Source organism: Ailuropoda melanoleuca, chromosome 9 (genome assembly GCF_002007445.2).
Source record: "Ailuropoda melanoleuca isolate Jingjing chromosome 9, ASM200744v2, whole genome shotgun sequence".
NCBI lineage: Eukaryota > Metazoa > Chordata > Mammalia > Carnivora > Ursidae > Ailuropoda > Ailuropoda melanoleuca.
The window spans coordinates 36,757,080-36,783,789 of NC_048226.1; the positions used below are offsets into that span (position 1 = coordinate 36,757,080).

Sequence of the window (26,710 nt, forward strand, 5' to 3'; positions counted from 1 at the left end):
CGATCTTCTATGGTAAGGGAACAGGGTGTGTGAAGACCAGCAGGTCAGACAGAACGGTGCAGTTGGGGAATGTGGAGCAGATCAGGATAGCAAGGTCAACAAGGAATCTGCAGGAGTGATTCGAGGCGGGGAGGTAAACAACTCTCGAGCTGTCCCAGGGAGTTAACCTTTTCCCTTCGGGCAGTGGGAAACCTTTGAGGTGTTTTAAGCAACTATGACATCAACATGTTTGGGTTTAAACAATATTATTCTGGCTGTAATAAAGAAAATAAATTTGAGGAAAAATAGAGATGCCAGGAGTTGTACTTAGAGGTCATTGCCGTTGTCCCAGAGAAACAGTCGTTGGCCAGTCTAGGAGAGTGGCACCTGGAATGGAGAGGAAATGGAAGGATATTTTTAAAATTTTTATCTTCAAAACTTTTAGGTATATAATATCTGATAAAGAGTAATCAAATAGTCAACAAAGACTCATGTTATCACCAATGAAATAAAGACAAAACTTTTCCAACACAGCTAAACCCTTCTTGTTTACTCTTCCCTGATCCCTTTTTTCACTCTGTGTTCTCCATTTATTTCTTATATTTGCCTATTTATTTAAAGTATTACTATATATAAGTGCATTCCTAAAAAATACATAGCATTATTGTGCAAATTTTTAAACTTTATATAATTGAGGTCATACAATATTTTCTCCACAAGTTGATTCTTTTTGTCAACATTATGTTCAAGAGAACCTTCATTTTTATCTACATAAGCTTAATTTATTTCTACTTTACATAGCATGCGATTGCATGAATACCAATTTATTAATTTCTGACAGACTAGGTTGTTTTTTTTTGCTGCTACGAACAACACTGCTAAGAACACTCATATATCATGCAGGTGGACATGTGAGCTAGATAAAGGCAGACGGATAAAATTGCAGAATCAAGAGGCACTCCCATCTGAAACTTTCGATGTTGCCACGCTATTCTTTTAAAGACTGGTGATAATCCTGCATATGAGTGGCCACCAAGCCACACCTGGACAATAACAAGTCATATTAAGCTTGATCAGACTTGTTGATTTTATTATAGATTTTTAAAGAATCAAATTTGTACTTTGTTGCTCCTTTCTGTTGGATCTTTGATTTGTTTCTAATTAGCTTCTACTGTTAGATATTTCTGTGTCCTTATTCTACTCTTTTTAAATACCACTTATCTTCAAACATGAAATGTACTCTATTTTTTGTTATATTTATGGTCTGTCTTCCCATACAAGAATGTGAGCTCCAATGGAGCAAGATTTTTTTGTCTGCTTTGTTCATGGATTAATCCAGATCCCAGAAGAACATAGGAACATAACAAATGTTTGTTAATTAAATCTATATCTAGTCATCTTTTCTTCTAACGTTTTTAGTTTTAACTTGTTTTTCTTTGAAAATTTTAAACTGGATGCTTAGCTCATTTATTTTCAACCTCTCTTCTTCACTATAAACATTTAATGCTATAATTTTTTCCCCAAATATAATTTTATGTACATTTCATAAGTTCTGAAATGTGATATTTTTATTGTTATTATTATTCTGTAAGTATTACTTAAGACTAAAAAGAAATCTATATTATGTTCTTTGGCACTATGTGGATTAATTATTTACTTAATTTTTTAAATAACCAATTGCTAATTCTTACAAGAATCACTTTTGTTAAAATTGGCAAAAAAAAAAATTTTTTTTTAAGATTTTATTTATTTGACAGAGACAGCCATCGAGAGAGGGAACATAAGCAGGGGGAGTGGGAGAGGGAGAAGCAGGCTTCCAGCGGAGGAGCCTGATGTGGGGCTCGATCCCAGAACGCCGGGATCACACCCTGAGCAGAAGGCAGATGCTTAATGACTGTGCCACCCAGGCGCCCCGACAAAAAAAAACTCTAATTCTTTATTTCTTCTATATTTATTGTCTGACACTCATAAGTAATGTACAGCTGTATTTCACCAGCTTGGTTAACTTGATACAGAATTCCTACTGGAAAAAGGCAAAATAAATGCTTAATTCTTTCTCTTTAATTACTCATTTTTCAAGTGCGGTTATTTTTTTATAATTCACAGACATTTTTTAGAGCAGTTAACAGCAAAATTGAGCAGAAAGCACAGAGGTCTTGTTAAAGTAGCTGCTTTAAATATTAACAATGAGTTTTTCTGCCTTTCCTTTTTGATCATTATTGAGTCACAGATTTTCACTGATTCAACGTGTTTGGTCGGGCTCAGTCATGATTCTAATGCTCAAATCATTACAACTTCAGACAGACAGACCCTTCATATTGGTACCTACATCCTTTTAACATGACATCAATTTTTGAAAATTGTCTTGCTTTCTAGCACAAAATATATTTCACACTCTCTTTGTTCCTTCCTTGTACGAACACTGGATTTAGCATTTCTCCAGGGAATAAGCTTGGGCCTCATTACTGGGGAGTGTGAACCAGAGGTGTTTGTTGCTACTGGAGTGATGTTGTTTTCTAGGTCATTTCAATGCACAGAGATCACACTCACACGTACACACACACATACTACATACCACTTTTTTCCTCACCTCAGCTTCCCTCCATCTGTAGGATCCTTCAGTCAGTACCTGGAGTTCTGAAACCATTTTGCCATCATGTGATCTCTGCAAGACTCATCTAACAGGTCTGAGCCCAAATACCCACTTTTGGAGAAGCTTTCTCTGGCCACCTTGTATTAAGTAACCCCATCCCACATCCTAGCCACTCTCCAGCATGTCATCTCTTTTATATTAGTTTTTACAATAGTATACTTATTTTTGCCTACTTATTTGTTTACTTTATTACCTGTCTTCTCCACTAGAATATATGTTCCATGAGGGCAAGGATAAGATCTCTTACGTTCAATCTTACACCCTCATGCATAACTCATCTTAGCAACTCCATAAACTGCTGAATGGATAGATGAGACTTCATTGCTTCCTGTAGCAGTTCAATCCAGAGAATTAAGCCCCCAAATGAAAACAAAAGGCTTGATTACTTTTAGCCCTGCCTTTGGCCTGTGACCAATGGTACAGAATTGAAAAATCCCAGTAATACCTAGTTGTAGGGATGGGAAACAGGAAGTCAAAGTGATCAATGGCTGCTTACTCTGCAGACTGCTCTTTTCTTTTAGTTGTTTTTTTTTATTTGAGTATAGTTGATACACAATATTACATTAGTTTATAGTGACTGGACAAATTTATACATTACGCTGTGCTTACCACAAGTATAGCTACCAGTTGTCACCAGATAGCACTATTACAATATCATTGACTGTATTCCTTATGCTGTGCCTTTTATTCCTGTGACTTAATTCATTTCATAACTGGAAGCCCATACCTCCCATCCTACCCTCCCATTTTGCCCATCCCCCACCCCACCCTCTGGCAACCATCACTTTGTTCTCTGTATTTATAGGTGCAGACTGCTCTTTATATTCAGAACCATGGCATGATCTACGTGGTAATGACTTGTTCATGGCTTGTACTAAGGATGCTTTAAGAAAGCAACAGCAAATGACAAATGCTTCCCGATGGAAGCTTGAATATCTTTTAAACCTATCTGTAAGGAAAATAACATATAATTGTTGATATATTTGAACTGGTTCCAAATCTTTGTCTGATGTGCTCTAAGCACACACGTCACTACCAAGCACTGTGTTCATTCTATGGATCTGCAGTAGCCTCTGAAATGTTTAGTAACTTGGTGGAAAAAAAAATCTGGAATGTGAGAGAGTTGTTTTAACTTGTCTAGATGAACAAGTATTTCAAAAGAAGTTTCAACTGACATGAATTCTGTTATATAAATATAAACCCAATGCTAACTTTAAAATTGAGCAAAATCTATTTTGTTAAATGCATGCTTACTTCCAGATGGGCTGGCTTATGATAAGAGAGAATAAAAACAAAGAAAGTAGATAACCGTATAAATGTGGATTCAATGACTCCTTGAGCCACAACTAAGGAAACAGAGGGGAAAAAAAAGATTATTAGCAGTTGAGAATCCATTTCTAGAAGTAGAGAGGATTAGCTAAAGTTGAAGTAGACACATAGCAAAAAAAAAAAAAAAAAAAAAAAAAAGNAAAAGCAGATGATTACAAATACATAGAGGAATAAGACAGAGACTAGCTCCTTGATTAGTAAGAAATTAAATAGTGGTATTTTATGAAAGAAGTGACTATTGAGCCGATTCAGTACTGTGGGGTCACTTGCTGTGAATGGGATGCAGGCAGGCATGTCCACCCACACAGTTAATGAACAATATTTCCTTTTTTTTTTAAATTTTTTTATTTATTCGTTTGACAGAGATAGAGACAGCCAGTGAGAGAGGGAACACAAGCAGGGGGAGTGGGAGAGGAAGAAGCAGGCTCATAGCAGAGGAGCCTGATGTGGGGCTCGATCCCATAACACAGGGATCACGCCCTGAGCCGAAGGCAGACGCTTAACCGCTGTGCCACCCAGGCGCCCCTAATGAACAATATTTCAAAGAATTCTGGAAATTCCTTTTTTTTGTTTAATTCAAGTATTTGAAGAAAATGAGAACAAGTTTGGAATTCACACTAGAGAGATGAAAGAACTTTTAAACATTTAGTATTTGCTTAAATAGATATTAGGGGAAAGCAGGTATTCTGGAATGATTTTCCTCAAAGTCATAACTTTGTGCGTGTGAGCAGACAGAGCTAACATGTAGTTCTCCATGCATTGATCATGTGCTCCTTGCTCACCCTTGAAGCCACCATCCTATGTTCTCACTACCTTGACTCGCAAAGTTCATGAAAAAATACACCAAATTCTCTCTTCTCAGTCCCATCCATTCCTTGTAATCCGGTTTTTCACGCCCAATATTCTCCTGGTATTGCACTTTATAAGCTCCCTCCACCCAAACAGTCATCAAATTCAGTGGTCCTTTTATACCAGGCTTTGAGTCTATGGCCTTACCACTTTCCCTGATTCTCTCTTCTGTTAGCCTTGACATGCTCTCTCTCTCCAGGCTGTCCTTATGCCTCCCAAGCCCTTCTGCTTTGATTTCATGTTTTTCTTCTCCCTCCTTGCTTTCTTCTTCTTCTTTGTTCCCCAAAAACAGTCCTTTGTAATCACTTACACTTGCATAAATACAAATAACGTTGTTTATATCTTTTAAATTCTAAAGAAAATGACGATACCAGTCGCCAATTTTCTTAACCATGGTGTGCCTCAATTAGCATGTAATAGTCTAACTCCAAGAACTGAAAGAGAAATGACATTTGAGCTACTTGAAATTATTTTAAAGATCCCTCTGTTGAGCCCCGGTTTAGCATTAACCCATGTATTTCAAAACTACGGGCTTTGAAGTGGTAACAAAAGCTTCAACAACCTAAGTGATCTTCTATACTTATTTATTTTTCTTTATAAAGAACATTGTTATAGATTTCTGTGCTGCATTTCCTCTGATGTGCCTCATATAGGAAATTGAGTTATCATGTGTTAAGGGTTTTTTTTGAACTGTTTGAAATCTAGCTACTGAAGGGGATTGAAATCAGACATAAACTTGCAATACAATTTTATACCGAATCTAAGTTAGAAGTTTGAACTTTAAGTATAATTTGATACTACTGATGTTCTCATTCAAATTTTAATACAGCCATTGCAAAAAAAGTACAGTTTATAAATATTTATAGTGCCAACAAATTAAGTGAGAACTACACAGAGGGATTTTATGAGTGTAACAAACATGTATCATGAGTTCATAAATTCACTTTTGTTTTATTTGTGTAATATAAATTTTAGTCCAAGTCATATTGAAAGGAATTTAGAGTCCAGCAATAGAAAAGGCCGCTGGGTAAAAATGCTTAAAGAGTAGAAATTGCTATGACTCTTGAGATCATGCAAGTTCATCCTGAACCTAATGAATTCTATTAAAACAGGAAATAATAGTTTTCCGGTTGGTGATCAGAACTAACTGTAAGAGATTAAATCTGATGGTCAGGAAAGGGAGCAGTCAGTGTGCAGTTTGCCTGCAGGTAAATTGCCTTCTGTTAAACTGAATTCACTAGCTAAAGCAATTATTTTTCTATAATATTCTCCCTTCAGAGGGCACTGCAAATGATACATGTAGCAAACCAAGAACCAAAAAAAAAAAAAAAAAAAAAAAAAAAAATTTTTTTTNTATCAATAAAGTGCTGTAACTGTGAAGGTAACTGAATGATACGTGTAACAAACCAACAACCCAAAAAAGGAAAAAAAAGATGTAAAATAGTTTAATAGCGATATAATCGGAGGCATACTTCCAATAGTAGTCTGGTTACCGACTAGGGTCCTTGGGCTCTCCAAGCAATGGAAATTGACCAGAGGCCACGCAGGAGTCCCAGGAAAAGCTCTTTACTGCGGCTTATGCCCCAGCACCAGGGAGACAGCACAAAGCAAAAGGGTCCTTCAGACTGGCTTTCAGAACAAATGCCCGGAAACTTTTTAAAGGAGCTGAGACCGGAAAGGACTGACGTTCAAGCACGTAGAGATGAGAATTTCTTGGCGCCTGCACACTTGCAGGTCATGCTGCTTCATGTGTCATGTGTCTAGTTAGCATGTTAAATCTCCGCTCCTGGGCTTGATTTTTAAGAGGGAAGGGAAAGCAGGTGAAATGTTAGCACTGGGGTCCACCTTGGCACAGACTGGTTTGATCTTCACCAGTCTTCACAGTGGAGTCCCTCCTTTGGTGAGCATCCTACTTCCTCATTCCTGCAAGATGTGCTCCTCAAGGAGTATATAGAGTTTCCTCTCTCAAGGAATGCTGGATTTTGCGGTCAGGGTTGAGGGGACCTGAGCTCAGTCCCTGCTCTGTCGCAATGTGAATTCCTTGAGTTGAGGAAAACCTAAAACTGCAGAGTAACTTTGCCCCCTCTCATGAACTGGACATATTTCTTGCCTCACGATTCCTGTTCATATACAGCAGAGAATGACAGCGGAGGGTGTGCTCACTGTCCTTGCTCAGGGAACCCTCACACTGGTTGTTTTCAGCCCCACCACACAGAAGTTCAAGGGCTTTCCATTTCACACCAGCTGCTCCTGTGTTTTTGTAGTTCCAGAATCAATGTCCGGCCCTTAGAATTGCCCTATGGCGTTGAGGTAGGAACTGTCCTCATTCCACTGAGGTAGGGATGAGCGTCGTTTGTGTTGTGCGATTATTGGACAGCCCCTGGGCTTCTGGGCAAAGACCATCATGTCCCCTTGGCACTAGGGGCCAGAGTGGCTGGGAAATAAACAAAAGCTGACCCCCTCCTGTCCCTGTGGCTTCCTGGAAGGTGCAGTGTCCTGGTCCTCGGGTCCTCTCTGCATCATTGCACTTCCTCCTTCTGGCTCCCCTTGTGCAGCTACAATTTTTAGGTTTTTCGGGAGTGGAGAGCCTGGCTCCTCATCTATTCTTTTGAATCTATTGTTATGGCAAAAACAGTAGGATCTTCTTTGATGTACCAGGCTGACATTCCCCCAAAATACTAAAAGGCATCTTTTAAGGATTAAACACCTGGGCTGTTGTCTCTGCTAAGAGCTCAGAAAGCTTGGTTTGATATGGAAATGTCAAAGATCTTTGTTCTTTCCTCTCTGGCTATCAGTGGTATTTTCTGGAAACAATTGAGGAGGAAGGACCCAGCTCCCTTTAGGGTATGAGGTATAGTAAGGGTTTGGGAGGGAGAACATAGTAGGTAAAGGGATAGTACAACTTCATAGCTCAAAGTACAGACTGTAGGGGATCAAGTTTTGGGTCTTTCATTGAATAAGCAATTTATTTAATTTATTCATTATATCGGGCAATCTCTTTTACCTCTCTGTGACTTACTTTCCTTACCTGTGTTAGTTTCTTATGGCTGCTCTATAGCAAGATACCACAAACTTGAGGTCTTAAACAACAGAGACTTATTCGCACAGTTCTGGAGGCTGGAAGTCTGAAATCAGTTTCATTAGTCAGAAATCAAGGTGTTGACAGGGCCATGCTCCCTCTGGAGCTCTAAAGGATAATCCTTCCTTGTCTCTTTCACCTTTTAGTGGTTGCCAGCTTTCCTAGGTTTGTGGCCACATCACTCCACCTTCTGCCTGCATGGTCGCATTGCCTTCTCCTCTTCTTCCTTGTGTCTGTTCTCCCTAGGACTTGCTCTCATAAAGATACATGTGATTGGATTTAAGGCCCATTCAGATAATCCAAAGGAGGTAAAATTTACAGGTTCCAGGGAGTAGGACGTGAACGTCTTTCACTAAGACTATTATTCAGCCTACTATAAATCAGGTTAGTAATAGTACCTACATGAACATTAAAAGAGATATAAATACGAAAAATGCGTAGAACAATGTCTAAGATGCAAAAAAGCACTCATTAAATGTTAGCCCATCATGGTGATGCTGCTGCTGCTGAACAAAAAAATGCAGACAAAAAGTTTCAAAATGAACAAAATAATTTTTAAAACGAACATACGTATTGGGTTTCGTCTCTGGATTTTTGATGTGTGCTAGCCTTAAGATGTTACTCTTCAAAGGATTTTATCTCTGTAGTAAACAATTATAATTCAATAGTTTGGGCATATGGTATACACAGCCTTTGTGGTTCTGTCTTTTGTTATTTTTCACTTGAAATTTAACTCATTTCAACAATTTTGTTCATCCTGAATTCTTCCTTCTTTTTTTTACCTTTTTCTTTTTTTATTTAAATCCAATTAGCTGATATATAGTACCTCATTAGTTTCAGATGTAGTGCTCAATAATTCTTCAGTTTCATATAACACCCAGTGCTCACATGCCCTCCTTCATTCCCATCACCCAGTTATCCTGAATCCTTCCTAAAGTTGAAAATCAAAGATGTGATATAATAGGATTGTCTCCTTTTGCTCTTGTCTCCTGCCCACCTAGGATACAGATCTGATGACATTCAACATTTCTGTACACCGGTCATGGTGGCGGGAACATGGGCCTGGCTGTGTCCGAAGAGTGCTGCCTCCGTCAGCCCATGGCATGATGGACGACTACACATACGTCTCCGTCACGGGCTGCATTGTTGACTTCCAGTACCTAGAGGTCATCCACAGTGCTGTCCAGATACTCCTTTCTGTAAGTAGCACATTTGAATTATTGTCTGATCTAGACTCTTCTTTATTGGCATTTTGTAAGTAAACCTCTGTCCACACCCATCTGATAGATAAAGCCTGAAACAAGCACATGGAGACCATCCTTTAAACAATGGGAATAGCAGCGAGAATGCTAACATCAGCTGTACTTAATGGGGCTGCATCTTTTCCTCTTGGTATCCAGACAGTTTGTTTTAGAACAAGTTCGTTGCTATAGTTTCTAACTTGAGACACAATACAGCCATTCAATGAAATAGCATCACATCCCCTAGAAGTAGCCTTGTACCTTCTCTACTGGGCCCTTCCACTTGCTCTTCTGCTGCTACTTGTACTTCTAAAGCATTCTTTAACTAAGGTGCATTAGTTCCAGAGAAAGAAGGACGCAAACACACTCAATGGTTAGCTCAATCTACTAAGCCTCATATTTCAAATGATAAATCCTTAAGAAAACAAATCTCTCCAAAGAGTTTTCCACATTGTAGTGCCTAAAACTGGGTGTCAAGATATAATTCCATATAAAGGAGCAGAGAGAAGGAATGGCTTGAATGGACCACCTAAGGTTTATGTGCCGGGAATCTGTTAATTTTTTCTCTACCAGATTGTCCCACCTACAATTTGATTACAGTGTGGAGTGGCATTAACTTAAGATATATACCATTATCAAGAGTGGTGTTCCTTTGAGATCCAGCAAGGACTTGGCATGTTGTTTGAGTCAGTATATGATAAAGCCATTTTCAATCACACTTTTTATATAAACCAACCATCCATCTCAGTCCTTCTGTCCAACTGGTTAGAGGTAGAGTCAGAAAAAAAGATACAGGCTCAATGGTGAATAAATAGACAACAGAAATATAAGAGGTGTATGTCAGTGAAGAATGTACCTTGGAATTATTTCTAGAAAGAAGGTTGAAAAATCCTTACTATCACTTACTATATCTGTTCTTTACTGCTGCATAGCAGACCACTGCAAAATGGAATTATTTTGAGCAATATAAATGTATTGCTTAGAGTTCTGTGGGTCAGGAGTTTGGGCAGGATTCAGCTGAGTAGTTCTTCTGCTCCACCTCGTATGGTCGAGGGTCACTCATTTGACCCTTTCAACCAGGAGCTCCGCTGGGACTAGAATATCTGAGAAGGCCTCACTCAAATGTCTGGTGCTGGCTGTTAGACCACAGTCTCCTCCTCCTCCAGCTTGTCTTTTTGCAGAAGCTTGACAGGCTTTCTTACAAGGCAGCTAGTTTCCGAGAGAAGCCCAACATGTAAGCTTTCATCCGGCCTGTGCTTGAATAACGCTTTCTATAGCAAGTCATATGACCAAGCCCAAGCCGAATGTAGGGTGGTGGCTATAAAAAGTGACAATACCAGGAGCCATGGCTCATTTGGGGCCACCAACGTAGTGGTCTTACCTCACTTGTATAATGTATGAATTATTGTTTTTAACCTGCATATTCAAGTTTTAAAGAAGTGTTTTAGAGCACATTTGAAAAATAATGTTCTAGAAAGACTAAAGATTAGAATAAAAAGTCAAAGATTGTTTAGGGTTCTAGTTCGATGAAAAGCAAATTCTGCACTGGATAAAAAAATAGAAAGAGGTTGGGCCTCAATACTTAGGAATTTTCTTTCTGGGATGTAATGGGGAATCTGGTTATTCTTGGTTTCTTTATATTGCCAATTGTCAACAGATGCTTCTTAGTCTTTTCCTATTTTCTGGTCATTCTTTAATCTCCTAGCAGTTACATATGAAACCATGGCAAATATGTATGTTTAAGTCATTGTTTTAAAAAAAATATAGAGGCAAGCTTTCTCTTAAAAATTTTCAGTCTATTTTAAGGTACACAAGTACTATATTATTGTATACTAGATTCTAAAGGTTTTATTCTTTTTTTTTTTAAAGATTTATTTATTTATTTGACAGAGATAGAGACAGCCAGCGAGAGAGGGAACACAAGCAGGGGGAGTGGGAGAGGAAGAAGCAGGCTCGTAGCAGAGGAGCCTGATGTGGGGCTCGATCCCAGAACGCCGGGATCACGCCTTGAGCCGAAGGCAGACGCTTAACCGCTGTGCCACCCAGGCGCCCCGATTTATTCTTTTTTTTTTTAATTTTGAAGCTTTTTTTCTAGAATCTTTCATATCTGGACAGGCCTCCCTCCTTTTAAAAAATTATTCATAGTAAATTGCTAAACCATTTTGTGGAATGATAGCATAATGTTCAAATTATTTATAATGTAGCAGAATAGTATGGAATCAAAAAGTCATTTCTCCATATCAAATGAATGGCAAGATTACAGCATTTATTTGATAAGGGGCTGAATTGGCACCTAAAAACATACACTAAGGAGAAATACTAAACAGAATATATGTTGCCACTTAAAGTACTTGTCAGTTATAAATTAATTCCTTGACATAGCTGTTCAGTAAACATTCAAAACTGTCCACCTGCATATATAGTCCTGACTATACTATTCAGCCTTACATCAATAAAAGGATTAGTTGCCAATCTCTGACTTTTCTCGGGTAATACACCTGTGAGATAAGATTTCCAATATTTTATCTTTTTATATTAAAATAGAATATAGTCTGAAATTATTTCAGAGCTGTGAAATTATTTATTATTGTGTGGTTATTTCTATATTTTCCACTTATTTCATATAAATATGTTTATAATTATTAGAATTGCAATTTTTAGTGTGATGACTTGGGAACACTTGCTGTAGCAGTTGCCTAGCACGTGCTGAGATGTCCGTCCTATTCCTGAAAACAAGGGGTGATGGTTGCAATATTTAACAGTTTGTGCTGTATGGGCAACAACTTGGCAAACAGATAAAGAGCTTTGAGATGGGGCAATGCCCTGGAGGCCCTGCTGTAGCAGGGGGACCCCTGTCATTGATAGAGGAACAGAGAGATCTAGAAGGACAATGGAGACGGGCAGGATTATGGAGGGACATTCCGGGGTTCAAAGGCAGCAGCTCTCTGGCAAAGTGAGAGGAAAGTATTTGAATGATTTACCCATGGATACAGCTCTGCTCTGCTGATGAATCCTGCCTGTATCATCCCACCTGAGAGCAGAGCTTGGAACTGGAAAAAATGAAGTCCCAGTCATAAACATCTATAGGGACTATATACAAGCTTGACAGAAAGAAACCAACAACAACAGCAACCCCAAAAAAGTAGAATTCGGAAAGATGGCAATGGCCTGGGATCCCCAGTGGGACCACGTGCCTGGCTCAACTGTCCCCAGCATGGGAGCTTCCCTGGGTCAGCACCGCTGTCTTTCCACAGCAGCTTCCAGGGTGAGCAGGAGGGGGACAGTGGAAGGCAGAGAGGGGGTTCCTGTGGCCCTGATCTCACCGAAGCCAATTTGCAGGGGCAAATTGTCAGATCACCAGCTTAAACTCCAGGGTAGAATCCAAAGAAAAACTGTGGACAGTATGAGGGGAGGAACAAAATCACATCCATGGAGATGACAAGTCAAGGGTGGTAGCCAGGATCAAGCTGTGGGATGATGTTAGTCCCTCCTCTCTGTGAGCACTGCCCCTGCCCTAGGTTCATATGCTCATCATTTCTACCGGAAGGATGGCCAGTAGCTTCCTAGATAGTCTTCCCGGCCCCAGTTCTGCCACACCCACCATCAAACGTGGACTTTCTCCCGGGGGGGGGGGGGGGGGGGNAAAGTGCCAATGTGATCACTCACTCACCAGCCAAAGATTCCCATTACCTTCAAGATGAAATCTGAATTCATATCTTGTCACATGACAACCTCAGGACCTGCCCTTGTCTGATTTCCACCCTCACCTCCCAACACTCCCCAGAAGGAGCCCACCTGCCATCTTCACAGAGCATGACAGTTTTGCAAGCACGGCGGGTCTCCCAACCTGCAACGCGGTGCTTGGAATGGCTCTCCACCCCACCGGCCTGCGTCTCACACCACCCTCAGCTCACCAGCCACCTGGCCACAGTCCACTAGTAGATACCTTTCCCTCAAAAGTTTCAGGACATGTCAAGCTAATTTTTTAAATAGATAACACATTCACTTAGTCCAAAAACATAAAAAATGTGTACAGAGAAAATACTCCCTCTTAGGCTTGTGCACGCCTTTGCCTGGTTTCCCCATCTCTGCTCCCCAATGGGCAACCCCTTTGTCTTGTTTGTTTTTAATGCTATGCACATGATTCTGAAGTGTCTATATGAAATTCAAGAAAATGTCTATCTTCTAAGTCCACCACAAAAGACAGCATGTGACGTGCACTCTTATGAGGCCTTCCTTCTTTCTACTTATTATATTTTTTGGAGCTATTTCCCTATTTACACATCAGTGGTTCTTTGTTTATTTAATGCCCCTTATTGATGGACATTTGAACTATTAACCTCATCTAAATGCAATGACGTTGGATGTCTAGAACATGGATATAATGTAGCTAACATACTATATAATACATGGTATAACGTAATATCAATTATGTATCATAGTTATATGTTATATATCGATCATGCACAGTCTTACACTAAATAACTGTGTGTACATGTCACTAAGAACATTTCCTAGACCTGCCCGGTTCGCTCACCCCCAACCTCTACTAGGCAGTCTTCCGTGAGAGCAATTTCATAATCACTGAGTGTCTGGTCTGTCTACCAGAACGAAAGCCCCTTGAAGGCTAGATTTGTGCCTTTTTCACTTGTTCGTTTCTGTAAGTCACAGTGCTAGCAGAGTGATGGCACATGAATATTTGGTGAATGACTAAATGGCCAACAAACAAGAGATTCCAAAGTCTGAAGTGGGTAAACACAAAAGGAAGAATCCACTGGCCAAAAATGGCAGGAACAAATGCACTGACAAAAACCAGGAGCCAGAGTGAACTTCATCCGGGAATGAAGGGAATGTACGCAGAACGTTCTGCACAGTGCGTGACACAGAGGCACTCAGTAAGTGTTAGCTTTGTATTCCTATTACTGATGGTCCTCTACGCTTGCTCCATGCCTGTCCCTCTCCTGTCTGGGTTGGTCCTTCTTCAAAGGCCAAAGTCTCCATCCTGCTGAGCTGTATCTATTGAACTCTTAGGTCTTTAATCCCACACCTGACATCCATTTCCTGCATGAAAAATGGCATTCCTATGATCTTCATAAGATACTCAATCATGAATTTTTATTCTGAGGATGGAACATTTATTTAATATATATTTATTTTCTTTATTCTGGTTTCCTAGAGTTCTTTTCTACCCATGCCTCTCGAGAGCATTTGGCCAACTGAATGAATTTCATATTTTCATGAAAATTTTCAGAATTATCATGGTGAGACGATGACTGAAGTAGCAAGTGAAAGGCCAGTGGCAAGTTCCTAAACACTGTGGCTTTGACTCCTTATTTACCCCATATCCTAATGCCTATGGCTGTACCTAACTCAGAGTGCTACCCATTCAGACTTGTTGAGTAAACTGTGTACATTTTCTGGATTTTAGTTTTACAAAACATCAAGTGCATAACTTTTAAACATTGAATCTAATTCACTCAGGCTATGTCTTAATTTTGTTTCATACCATTTGGTAAAGAAAACCTATCCAAACAACACGTTTCCAAGTTATTTCTGATGCAGATGTTATTTGTTTGGATTGGGGAGAGTGCCCAGGTGCAGGGAAAAGGAAAGTCAGTCCGCTCCAAGGCCATAACTCTCCTGTGAATGTGCTCTTCCACACCAGGTCTTATTTGGAAGGGCCTTCACTAGCTTAGTTACTTTGCTCCCATTAAGGAGAACATCAAAACGGTTTCTGGTGAAAATGTAAAATTATGTCCAGTTAAATTCCAAGCACGATACTGTACATATTTTCAAATTGGATTTCCATTCTGGAAATTTAACTCCACAGATTTCAAGAAGAAACATATATATGAAATTAAATACTACAAACCAAAATAAGCTTTCCTTTTGCCACTAGAGAATATAGATAAAATGTTTCTGATTGAAAGAAACTCCATCACCAGTTAATCTCATTCTACAGTGTTACATTTTACTCATTTAATTACCAAACACCTGAATATGAAATCCTACAAAACTAAAATGGAGCAGGTAATTAAAAGTCAGATTTGTTTGTTTTTTTATTTATTTTTTATTTGTTTTTTTATTATAATCATATTTTTATTATATTATGTTAGTCACCATACAGTACATCCCTGGTTTTTGATGTAAAGTTCCATGATTCATTAGTTGCATATAACACCCAGTGCACCATGCTATATGTGCCCTCCTTACTACCCATCACCAGTCTATCCCAATCCCCCACCACCCTCCCCTCTGAATCCCTCAGTTTGTTTCTCAGAGTCCATAGTCTCTCATGCCTCATTCCCCCTTCTGATTACCCCCCCTTTCTTTATCCCTTGCTTCCCCTACCCATCTTCCTAGTTCTTATGTTCCACAGATGAGAGAAACCATATGATAATTGTCTTTTTTTGCTTGACTTATTTCACTTAGCATTATCTCCTCCGGTGCCGTCCATGTTGCAGCAAATGTTGAGAAATCGTTCTTTTTGGTGCATATGGCCCTTCTCTTTACTACGTCTGTATCTTTGGGGTAAATACCCAGTATTGCAATGGCTGGATCATAGGGTAGCTCAATTTTTAACTTTTTAAGGGACCTCCACACTGTTTTCCAGACTGGCTGTACCAACTTGCATCCCCACCAACATGTAGGAGGGATCCCCTCCAGTATTGCAATGGCTGGATCATAGGGTAGCTCAATTTTTAACTTTTTAAGGGACCTCCACACTGTTTTCCAGACTGGCTGTACCAACTTGCATCCCCACCAACATGTAGGAGGGATCCCCTTTCTCCACATCCTCTCCAACAATTGTTGTCTCTTGCCTTGTCCATTTTTGCCATTCACACTGGCATAAGGTGGTATCTTAGTGTGGTTTTGATTTGAATTTCTCTAATGGCTAATGATTTTGAACATTTTTTCATGTGTCTGTTAGCCATTTGTATGTCTTCATTGGAAGAGTGTCTGTTCATATCTTCTGCCCATTTTATGATTTTTTTATTTGTTTCTTATGTATTGAGTTTAAGAAGTTCTTTGTAGATCTTGGATACCAATCTTTTATCTGTAGTGTCCTTTGCAAATATATTCTCCCATTCCGTGGGCTGCCTCTTAGTTTTTTTGACTGTTTCCTCGGCTGTGCAGAAGCTTTTTATCTTGATGAAGTCCCACAAGTTCATTTTATCTTTTGTTTCTCTGGCCTTTGGAGATGTGTCATGAAAAAGGTCACTGTGGCCAATGTCATAGAGGTTGCTGCCTATGCTCTCCTCTAGGATTTTGATGGATTCCTATCTCACATCGAGGTCTTTCATCCATTTGGAGTTTATCTTTGTGTATGGTGCAAGAGAGTGGTCAAGTTTCATTCTTTTGCATGTAGCTGTCCAATTTTCCCAGCACCATTTATTGAAGAGACTGTCTTTTTTCCACTAGATGTTTTTTCCTGCTTTATCAAAGATTAGTTGCCCAAAGAGCCGAGGGTCCATTTCTGGGACCAAGTGGGATTCATCCCTGGGATGCAAGAGTGGTTCAACATTCACAAATCTATTAGTGTGATAGATTATATCAACAAGAAAAAAGCCAAAAATCATATGATCCTCTCAATAGATGCAGAAAAAGCATTTGACAAAATACAGCATCCTTTCCTGATTAAAATCCCTCAGAGTGTAGGGATAGAGGGTACATTCCTCAATCTCATAAAAACCATCTATGAAAAGCCTACAGCAAATATCATTCTCAATGGGGAAAAGCTGGAAGCCTTTCCCTTAAGATCAGGAACATGACAAGGATGCCCACTCTCACCACTATTATTCAACATAGTACTAGAAGTCCTTGCAACAGCAATAAGGCAACAAAAAGGGATCAAAGGTATCCAGATGGACAAAGAAGAAGTCAAACTGTCTCTCTTCACAGATAACATGATACTCTGTATGGAAAACTCAAAAGAAACCACCCCCAAACTACTAGAAGTTATAGAGCAATTCAGTAATGTGGCGGGATACAAAATCAATGCTCAGAAATCAGTTGCATTTCAGGGGTGCCTGGGTGGCACAGTGGTTAAGCGTCTGCCTTAGGCTCAGGGCGTGATCCCAGCGTTCTGGGATCGAGCCCCACATCAGGCTCTTCTGCTATGAGCCTGCTTCTTCCTCTCCCACTCCCCCTGCTTGTGTTCCCTCTCTCGCTGGCTGTCGCTATCTCTGTTGAATAAATGAATAAAATCTTAAAAAAAAAAAGAAATCAGTTGCATTTCTATACACGAACAATGAGACTGAAGAAAGAGAAATTAGGGAATCCATCCCATTTACAATAGCACCAAAAATCATATGTTATCTTGGAATTAACTTTAACCAGAGACATAAAGGATCTATATTCTAGAAACTACAAATCACTCTTGAAAGACATTGAAGAAGACACAAAAAGATAAAAGTCATATTTATATCACATATGATAAGCAAAGGATCATTATCAATAACATGATGAAGTCATTTAAATAATAATAAAAATAATTAAATTTGATCATTAAGTCAGTGAAAAATATGAACAAATGTAAGGACATAAGAGAAAATCCAAACTGTAAATGAAGGTGTAAAATAGGGTTCTTTTTAATAGTAACTAGATATGTGCAAATTAAACTTACACTAATTTAACAACTTTAAAAACAATAACACATAACATTAAAGTAAATTTTTACTAACTTATTGGTAAAGGCATTCTTTATTGCAAGGCCCATTAAAATGTCTGTACCTTTTGGCCTCGTAAGCTCACTCAGTGGAATTTCTCCCAAGAACATAATTCAGCAGAAACAAAGAGCTGCCTGCATGATGTTCTGCTCACTGTTATTTATGATAGCAAACCGAGGTATGTCTAAACGTATCCTGTTCAAGACAGTATCACAATTTACAGTACATCAACGTGATCATTCGATAAATAGCAATAACTATGGTAATTTTATATAATGTTTTATATTAAAACATGGAAAGGAATTTATAATTTAAATAAGCTTTCAAGGAAAAGAGGTAAGATGCAAAAAACAGACATGGAATCATGTGTTTTCTCCCAAAATGTTTTTAGGTATTGTGTCACGTTTTTAACATACTGTTTAATCGTCACATGATTTGTATAGAAGACTGGAAAAGATGTCATGGTTATTTTTCTTAGATCATTAAACATTTCTAAATCTCATAATATTTACCTGATCATTGGGAGGCACTCTTAAATCTAGAGTTATTATAAGTTATTCAGTGTTAGTGGACTGCTCAGTTCTGAGGTCAATAGTAATGAATATGCAACTTAAGGTTCTTTTTCAACTTTTAGCATTAGTTATTTGCTGACAAATAGATCCATATACTCATGTTAACTATTTAACAACAGATAGATGATAGATAGATAGATGATAGATGATAGATAGATAGATAGATAGATAGATAGATAGATAGATGATAGATAGATGATAGATAGATAGATGATAGATAGATAGATAGATAGATAGATAGATAGATAGATGATAGATAGATGATAGAGACATACATACAAACAGACATACATGCATAGAGATAGAGAAAGATTTTTTAAGGACCTTATTTTTTAAAACTCATAAACAAATTTTAATCTCTAAACCTGGAAGAGATCTTTAAAACTCACCTTACCTATCTCTCCTTGGAGATAATTATACACACATATTGTCTTTTTTAAAAATTTTTATTTATTTATTTGACAGAGAACAAGCAGGGGGAGCAGCAGGCAGAGGGAGAGGGAGAAGACGACTCCCTGCTGAGCAAGCAGCCCTCTGCAGGGCTCAATCTCACAACCCTGGGATCATGACCTGGGTCGAAGCAGTTACTTACCCAGCTGATCCACCCAGGCGCCCCACACATATTGTCTTGAATCCTCCCTGTCAACATATTCTCCTTCATATCTGATAGGTGACAAGTCTCATTCTTTAACTTTGGAAGTTGTCCCCGTGGTTGAAGCTGGGGCCCAGAATACTCTGAGAATGGCTTTTCCATCATCCCCATTCTGCTTGCATTTCCATCTACCCAGTCATGTCAGCGTTCATCACTGTTTTCTGCCCTTCATATCAGACACATTCAGCTTAAAGATAAATGAAAACACACTAGGGTGAAAAGCAGCATGAGACCACAAGGTATCCTGCAGAATCTTCATCGTCAAAAGGCTGTATGGATCTGTTCCATCTGCTTAGAGTAAATGGCCCTGTGACAGCAGCAGATAATACTTTTCCTAATTCAGTAACATATGCTCCCACAGTGTAAGAATGCAAGTCAAAAGATAAACTTTGAAATAAGTTCCAACTGCTATCAATTATATGCCTCCAAAAATGTAAATAGAGTGAAAAGAGGGGTTTTTGTTGTTGTTGTTTTATTTCTGTGTTAACATTTACATTTATTTAATAAGCTCCCAATATGTTTGGAGCTCCCCTGAGTACTTTGCAAATATGAACTCATTTAATCTTTAAAACAACCCAAGAAGAAAGTATTATTTTATTCATTTTTCAAGTGTGGAAGCTGAGACATACAGAGAAATTCAGTAATTTTCCCAAGGTCGCACAGCTTGTAGTGAGTGAAGCTGACCTCAAACCCAGACAGACGGAATCCACAGTCCATGGTCTTAACTACTTTGTCGTGCTTCCTTATGACATTGGAAAAAGAGCCTCTAATTTCCCTACAGCCTTTTGCTGAGGTCAGTGGTACACTCTCTTTCGGAGTTGTAAGGCCGTGAAATCTTCTCTTGTGTTGATGGGTTTACTGACAGCTCCAGTATTTTAAAGTAAAAAAAGACCAATTAATAATTATCCAATAGTTACAAGATTTATAAAGTGAGTAGTTCAAAATGTTTTCTTCATTCTTGAAAATGTCTTTTTTTAAGATTTTATTTATTTATTTTAGAGAGAGAGCTTGAGGGGAGGAGCAGAGAGGGGAGAGAGAGGGTGAGAATCTCAAGTGGACTCAGGGAGTGCGGAGCCTGACCTGAGGCTCTATTTTAGCTCCCTGAGATCTTGACCCGAGCCAAAACCAAGAGTAGGATGCTTAACCAACTGAACCACCCAAGTGCCTCGAAAATGTCTCTTAAGCACCTTTTTATTGTTAAAAAAAAAAAAAAAAGAAAAGAAAAGGAAGATTTCAACACTTATAAAATGCTAAGTATTTCAGACTCCTTTCTTTGTTGCTCACTTCCTGGGGCTTTCTACGTGCTACCAAGAGGAAAGAAATCATAGTCAATTTCTACTGCCCTAAACTCTGCCCAGAATCACTCTTTCTCAGCAAATCCATTTTTCTATGAAATAGATGGTTTCTGTCTGTGCCAAAATGTCAGCAATTTCCAAGTGCCACCTAGAAGTGTTAGTATTTATATTAGTTACTCCTTGTACACCATCTTTGGTCTCTATATTCAGTTCCATCCTCAGAAAACTGAGTCAGCAGTTCATTCAGAGTTCCGTAAAGGAATCATTTATTGGACCACCAAAATACTGGGAAGAGTTTATGGTTGTGGGGGAAGAACTGCCATGTCAACAATACTAAAAATGTTTTGGCAGAGACATTCGTGTTCAGGAATCAGGAATATACCTGGTCAGTAGAATCGCTTGGGTTTGAAAGTGCTTGTCTGGTGAACTGTAATTTTAAGTAATGTCTTCCTTGTTATTCACGTCTTTGCAGTGTATTCTCTCTGTCTTTGAAATGTGCATATATATATATTTTTTAAGATTTTATTTATTTATTTGTCAGAGAGAGAGAGACAGAGACAAAGAGAGAGCACAAGCAGGGGGAGCGGCTGGCTCACCATTAAGCAAGGAGCCCCATGTGGGACTCAATCCCTGTACCCTGGGATCATGACCTGAGCCGAAGACAGACACTTAACTGACTGAGCCACCCAGGCATTCCATGAAATGTGCATACATTTTTTTAAGGCTTTACTGAAATATAATTCACATATCATACAATCTACCCATTGAAAACATATAGTTTGGTAGTTTTCAGTATGTTCACAGATATGGCAGCCATCACTGTGGTCAATTTCAGAACATATTCATCACCTTCGAAAGAAAGCTTGACTCTTTAGCTTTTACCACCTATCCTTTCTTTCTCCCCAATCATAAGCAATAACTACTACACTTTCTTTCTGGATTTGGCTATTCTGATCATTCCGTATAAATGAAATCGTGTACTACGTGGTTTTGTGGGTCTGGCTCCTTTCACTCTGAACGTTTTCAAAGTTCACTCGTGTAGCATGTAGAAGAACTATATTCCTTTCTATGGCTGCATAATACTCTATCATATATTTACTTTCAGTGTTTTTGTCTGTTATGACACATGTACAATATTAAGCACAATTTTCAGAAATACAACCTAAATATATAAACCCCTCACCTGCTCACTGATGGAATTTGGTGCAATCTACCATATATTTTCTCCACGTATATATCCATGTTTTGGAAACATTCACATTACAGATAGCAATTCTCGGTTCTTATAGATGTTTGGTCTTACATAAATCTAATACGAATATCTGTCACTTGTACACAGCATCTGGGGTTTTAACAACCTAAAACATGTACGCATTTAAAGTTTATATTCTTCTTATACCATAGCATTCTCCTTAATAGTATGTGTATGATTGGATTTTATGCTGTATGTTAATCAGTTATCACAGACGTTTATGTCTCAAACCACAAATTCCATACCATTTCCAAACAACAGAATTAAGTCTCACAAGGCCCAGATACTCATGATTATCCCAGACATGTTTGCAGGTTTTCATAAATTATTACTGCCCTACTGGTTTCAGATAATCTGCTAATCATTGATTATTAAATGTAAAACTGAGTTATGACATTTGGTAGACTTAAATACAATTTCATCAGAGAAATGCAAAGCTTAATTAGAAATCATATCTAGCACAAAAACCATTATATAGAAAATCTGAGATGTGTTTAATAATTAATCAAAGCAAACATTGTGACTTGGGCTTATGGAGATATTAGAAGCAAGAAAACTAATTTTATTGATGCTTTACTTAGGGTGATTTAATGTCATTCAGCTGTTGGCAGATATTTCATCTTTAGCCCTAGGTAGGATTAATTATTAGGTAAAAAGAAAAAGTACCTTCATAATAATAAAAATTAATTCAAAAACATTTACGCCACCCTTTTAGAAGACCAAATTTTGAACAAATTCCATAAAGAACATCTTTTGTCATTTTTCGTGTTACTTCGAAATGAAAACAAGCAGTATATCATTCATTCAGAAAATTCAGTAAGCCCCCTCTTCTATACAAAGCACTGTGCTAGGAGCCTTAGGGAGGAAAGGATGGAGATAAACCAAACAAAGTGGAATTTACGTGGTCCTCCCCGTGGTATCATTCAGCCTACTAGGGAAGATTGGCAGGCAAGCAAATATCAGCTTTCAGATGCCCAAAGGGATAGTGAGCTGGGACTTTGAACTTGTAGGACAGGTTTTGTGACTGATTTTATGTTATTTGATAATAAATGTTGTGCCAAAGTTTATACTGAGACTTGCTTGCTTTCTGGTAGCAAGATTGTGGGAGAGAAAAAAACTCTGGCCCTTGACTTCCTCTAAGTATCTACCCAAAAAGGACTTAATAATTATAAATGATCAAATTGGTTTAGTCAATACTTTTCAGAGTAGCCAGAGAAAGTGTCTCTTAGGAAGCGGCATTTGAGCTGAGATACGAATGAAGTCAATTAGAGTGGGGCTAGGAATATTCCAGAAAGCAGAACGGTACACATGGCCAGAGCCTAGAAAGCAAGTGAGTGAGTGGTGAGAGATGAAATGAGAGAAGTAGATAGGAGTTAGAGAAGACATGGTATAGAATTCAAGTTGCATTATAAGACACTGGCAAGATACTATTGTGTTTCAACCAGGAGAGTGATATGATCTATGTTTAGGAAAGCAACCCTGGAGCTGTTTGAAGAATGGATTGAAGAATAAGAATGGAAGAAGATAAGACAATTTCTTGGCTATTCCAATAGACCACCTGAGAGAGGATGGTGACTTGAACTTGAGTAGTGGCCGTGGAAGTAGAAATGCCCAGATAGGAGTTCTTGCAGGATGAGAGCAAGTGGCATGTGAGGAAAAGAAAGAAATAGGGACGGAGCTTACAGTTTGGATTTGAACAATAGGGTAGATACAGGGAATATAGGGAATCTTGCTCCACTGGTAGCTTTTATCTTTGCTTGACATGTAAAACAATAGCAATCAAACACAGATTATTTGTTAAAATAGTTTTAATAATTACAGGAATATTTCCAGCTATATGATGAAACTTAAAAACAGTCAGCCTAAAAGAAGCACCATTTAGAAGTAGAAGGTATGCCTTCTCAGATTGAAAAATCCTGCCATTCTAATGGTTTAAAATTATCATTTTATAATGCTTTTTTAAGCAATTAGTGCAGTACCTGCCATTTACGTTTGACTACATGTAAAACTGAGAGCAAACAAAGCTATGAGGAAGCTATGGGGAAGGTGGTGCTCTTTATTTAAATGATCAATGTAAATAGCTCTTTCATTTAAAATTGATTTATATAAAATTCAAGCAAATATTTGCATTGCATAATTATTACTTAGTAGCAAAGATAATCAGGAAGCCCTGTAGACAATGAAACATGAACAATTAAAATCTTTAGGATACACAAAGCTTTCAATAATAAGCTAAACTAATCCAAATAAATAGAAAACTGTGTCATATGCTTAGCTATAAAGGGTTTTAAAGTCAGTGTTAATATTAAAAAGATCACAGGTATCATGACTGGGTATACATTCTGTGCCTTGGCATCTTCTTGTAAAGTGTTACCTTGCATTATCTTCTCAAGAATAATGAAAAGGCAGGTTTTATGATTTCTTGTTACAGATGGAGAAACTGTGACATAAAATAAATATCTTGTCCAAGGTCCTGTGGTCAGTGACCAGGAAGGGGACATCAAACTTGGTTCTTATGTATCCCAAAACTACTATGCTTAATGAGGATACTTCTTTAATACATAAAACAAAAGGTAATATAGATCTAAATACATCTTTTCATGTATGCTTTGGAAAGATATTAAAGTTCTAAAGTATCAACTTGCAAATCTTGTTCAGTTGTTTCACTATCTTGTGTAAGTCCAAATCTTCAAATTGCGAGATGTTTGTGTCCTACATGTACTGGACAGAGGAAACAAATTCGATTCCAATTATTATTAATATCCAGTTATTCTTGTTAATGGAGTAAATCATCAGAACAAAACCAAAACTAACAGGTAATTCTTTCAGGTGAGGCTTTGGAAGACTTTCTATGCCTACTTGTGAATATGAAACTGTGCTGGGTTCTGGGACTGCATGAAAAACAAAGAGGAAAATCAGTGGAGATTCAATTTATAAGGAGATTTCAGTTTCTTAACCTAGAACACCTTCTCAACCTGTCAATACTTCCTTCAGCCTCTGTAACATTCAGATTGATGGAAAGACCGTGCTTAGGCACAATTCACCTGCTTCTAATCCAGAAGTGTGTTCTCATTTGACTCTTTCTTTCCTGGAGTAGACATGGTATATTCAATTTTGATTATCTTTCTTGACCATTGAGTCAATTTATATTTGTATAGGAGCTACACTGTAAGAAAGGACTTAATAAAAATCCAATGACTTTTATATGACAAAAAGTTAAATTATCAGTATGTAACTATGTATATTTAATGGCCATTAAGTGAAATTTTTTCATCTCTTATAGTAAAGTCGGTATTTTATATTTCATTTCAGCCCAGGATTTACTTCTGTAAGGTTAGTGCTTACATTCAACTAATAATATGTCTTATTTTTATAATACACTTGGAAATACTGTTAAAATTTCACTAGTGCTATGGTCTGAATGTTTGTGTCCCCCCAAATTTTTATGTTTAAATTTCTAACCTGCAAAGATGATGGTATCAGGAGGTGGGGCCTTTCGGAGGTGCGTAAGCCCTATGAATGGAGCCCTCATAAATGGCATTAGTGCATTATAAAAGAGGCTCCAGAAGAAAGATCCTTAGCCCCTTCCACTGTGTGAGGACATAGTGAGGGGTTGGCAATGAACCAGGAAGAGAGCCCTCACCCAGCCACACTGGCACCTTGATCTTGGACTTTCCAGCCTCTAGAACCGTAAGAAATCGAACTTTTGTTATTGGCTACCCCATCAGTGGTATTTTATTACAGCAGCTTGAATGGACTAAGACAACTGAGTCAGGCCAAAATATTTATTTCTAAACTGTTCAGTACTACTTTGCAAGTGACTTGAATCTTCAGTATTTGTTTTATTGCCATAGTAATTATCAGCAACAAACATTAATTGATGATTTCCTTTTGGCCTACCACTAAGCTGGGTAGATTCTCTATCTCAGTATAACAGGTGTAAGACACGTTGACTCAGTCTTACACTGATGATTGTTGGTGATTAGAAAGAATAGCATCAAGGGCAAGAGTGAACAAATAACTATGTGATAACTTATGTATAGGCTTTGTTCTACACACTTTATAAATATTAAGTCATTTGATCTTCTTAGCAATTCTATTATTATCCCCATTTTTCAAATAAGGAAAGTAAGGGAAGAAAATGCTATACACCTTGCCCAAGGTCACCCAGGTAACATGGTAGAACTGAGATTTGAAACCAGGTACTCTGGCTCCAAAAGATACATGGTTGACAGCTTCTGGGTTTTGATCTTCTAACAGAGATTGCCTTCAGAAATGGCTTCCAATTAGATGTAACAGACATTTCAAATCCTCTTTGAAATTCGGATGTGGGAGATGCTTTAGTTCCCTGAACTGAAACAAGGCCTTCCCTGAACTGAACTGAAACAAGGCCTTCTAACTATGCAGATAGTTGAGTTAGGAGGTGATCCCAAGGAAGCACAGGTAGAAAGGAAGGTGAAGAGCTAGTGAAGAGTGGGATGTTGAACAAGTTATTACTATGAGCTCAGGGCTCAGGGTCTCGGAGAGTCTCCTCTTCAGTTCTGTGTGTGTCCCCATCCTCCCAAGATGAGTGCCTCCCTAGGGACGTTAAACCCCTGACATTCTGGGATGCCCAGCCCAGGGTGTGAGCAAGCTGTTTTGGGACCAGAGAAATCTCTCAAACCAAGCATCATGGAGTCAGTGTGCAGAACTGTCCCACTGAAGTTTCAGTGTAACTCACGGGTGGGCCAAGGAAGGGAGTAGAGGATAACAGCACACACTACAGTAGGAAGAGCAGACATCGATTGTCTTTGTCTGCCAGCTTCCAGATCCTTAACTTTCGGTGACAGCACCTCACTTGCTCTGTAGTTAGCCACACATCCACTCTTTCCCTCTGCACAGTGAAGGTGGGCGATGGTGAGGGCAGGGCTGACTCCACTGCCCTCCGGCTCCAGGGTACAACAGGAATCCCAAGAATCTTCAATCAGCATATTCCTTCCCCTGGACCCAGTGACTGGGTCACAGATAGTCACGCAAGCTTATTTCTGAGACTCAGCTGTACAATTCTCAACTTTTAGGAAATATAAATTTTTTCCTTCTGTGGTTGCTGAATTGGGAGAACTGGGATTTGCAGATGCAATAGCCATTGTGTAGACAGGGC

At 38.5% G+C, this 26,710-nt stretch overlaps 1 protein-coding gene across 3 annotated transcripts in view; it reads left to right on the plus strand.

Annotated features, from left to right (window-relative positions):
* The window catches only part of NKAIN3 (sodium/potassium transporting ATPase interacting 3), a 379,291-nt gene that overhangs the window by 211,787 nt on the left and 140,794 nt on the right, over positions 1 to 26,710 (plus strand). For all 3 annotated transcript variants that reach the window (XM_034668114.1, XM_034668115.1, XM_034668116.1), the window contains one exon: positions 8,891 to 9,088. In XM_034668114.1, the coding sequence (XP_034524005.1) occupies positions 8,891 to 9,088 (198 nt within the window). The remainder of the gene's footprint in view (positions 1 to 8,890; positions 9,089 to 26,710) is intronic.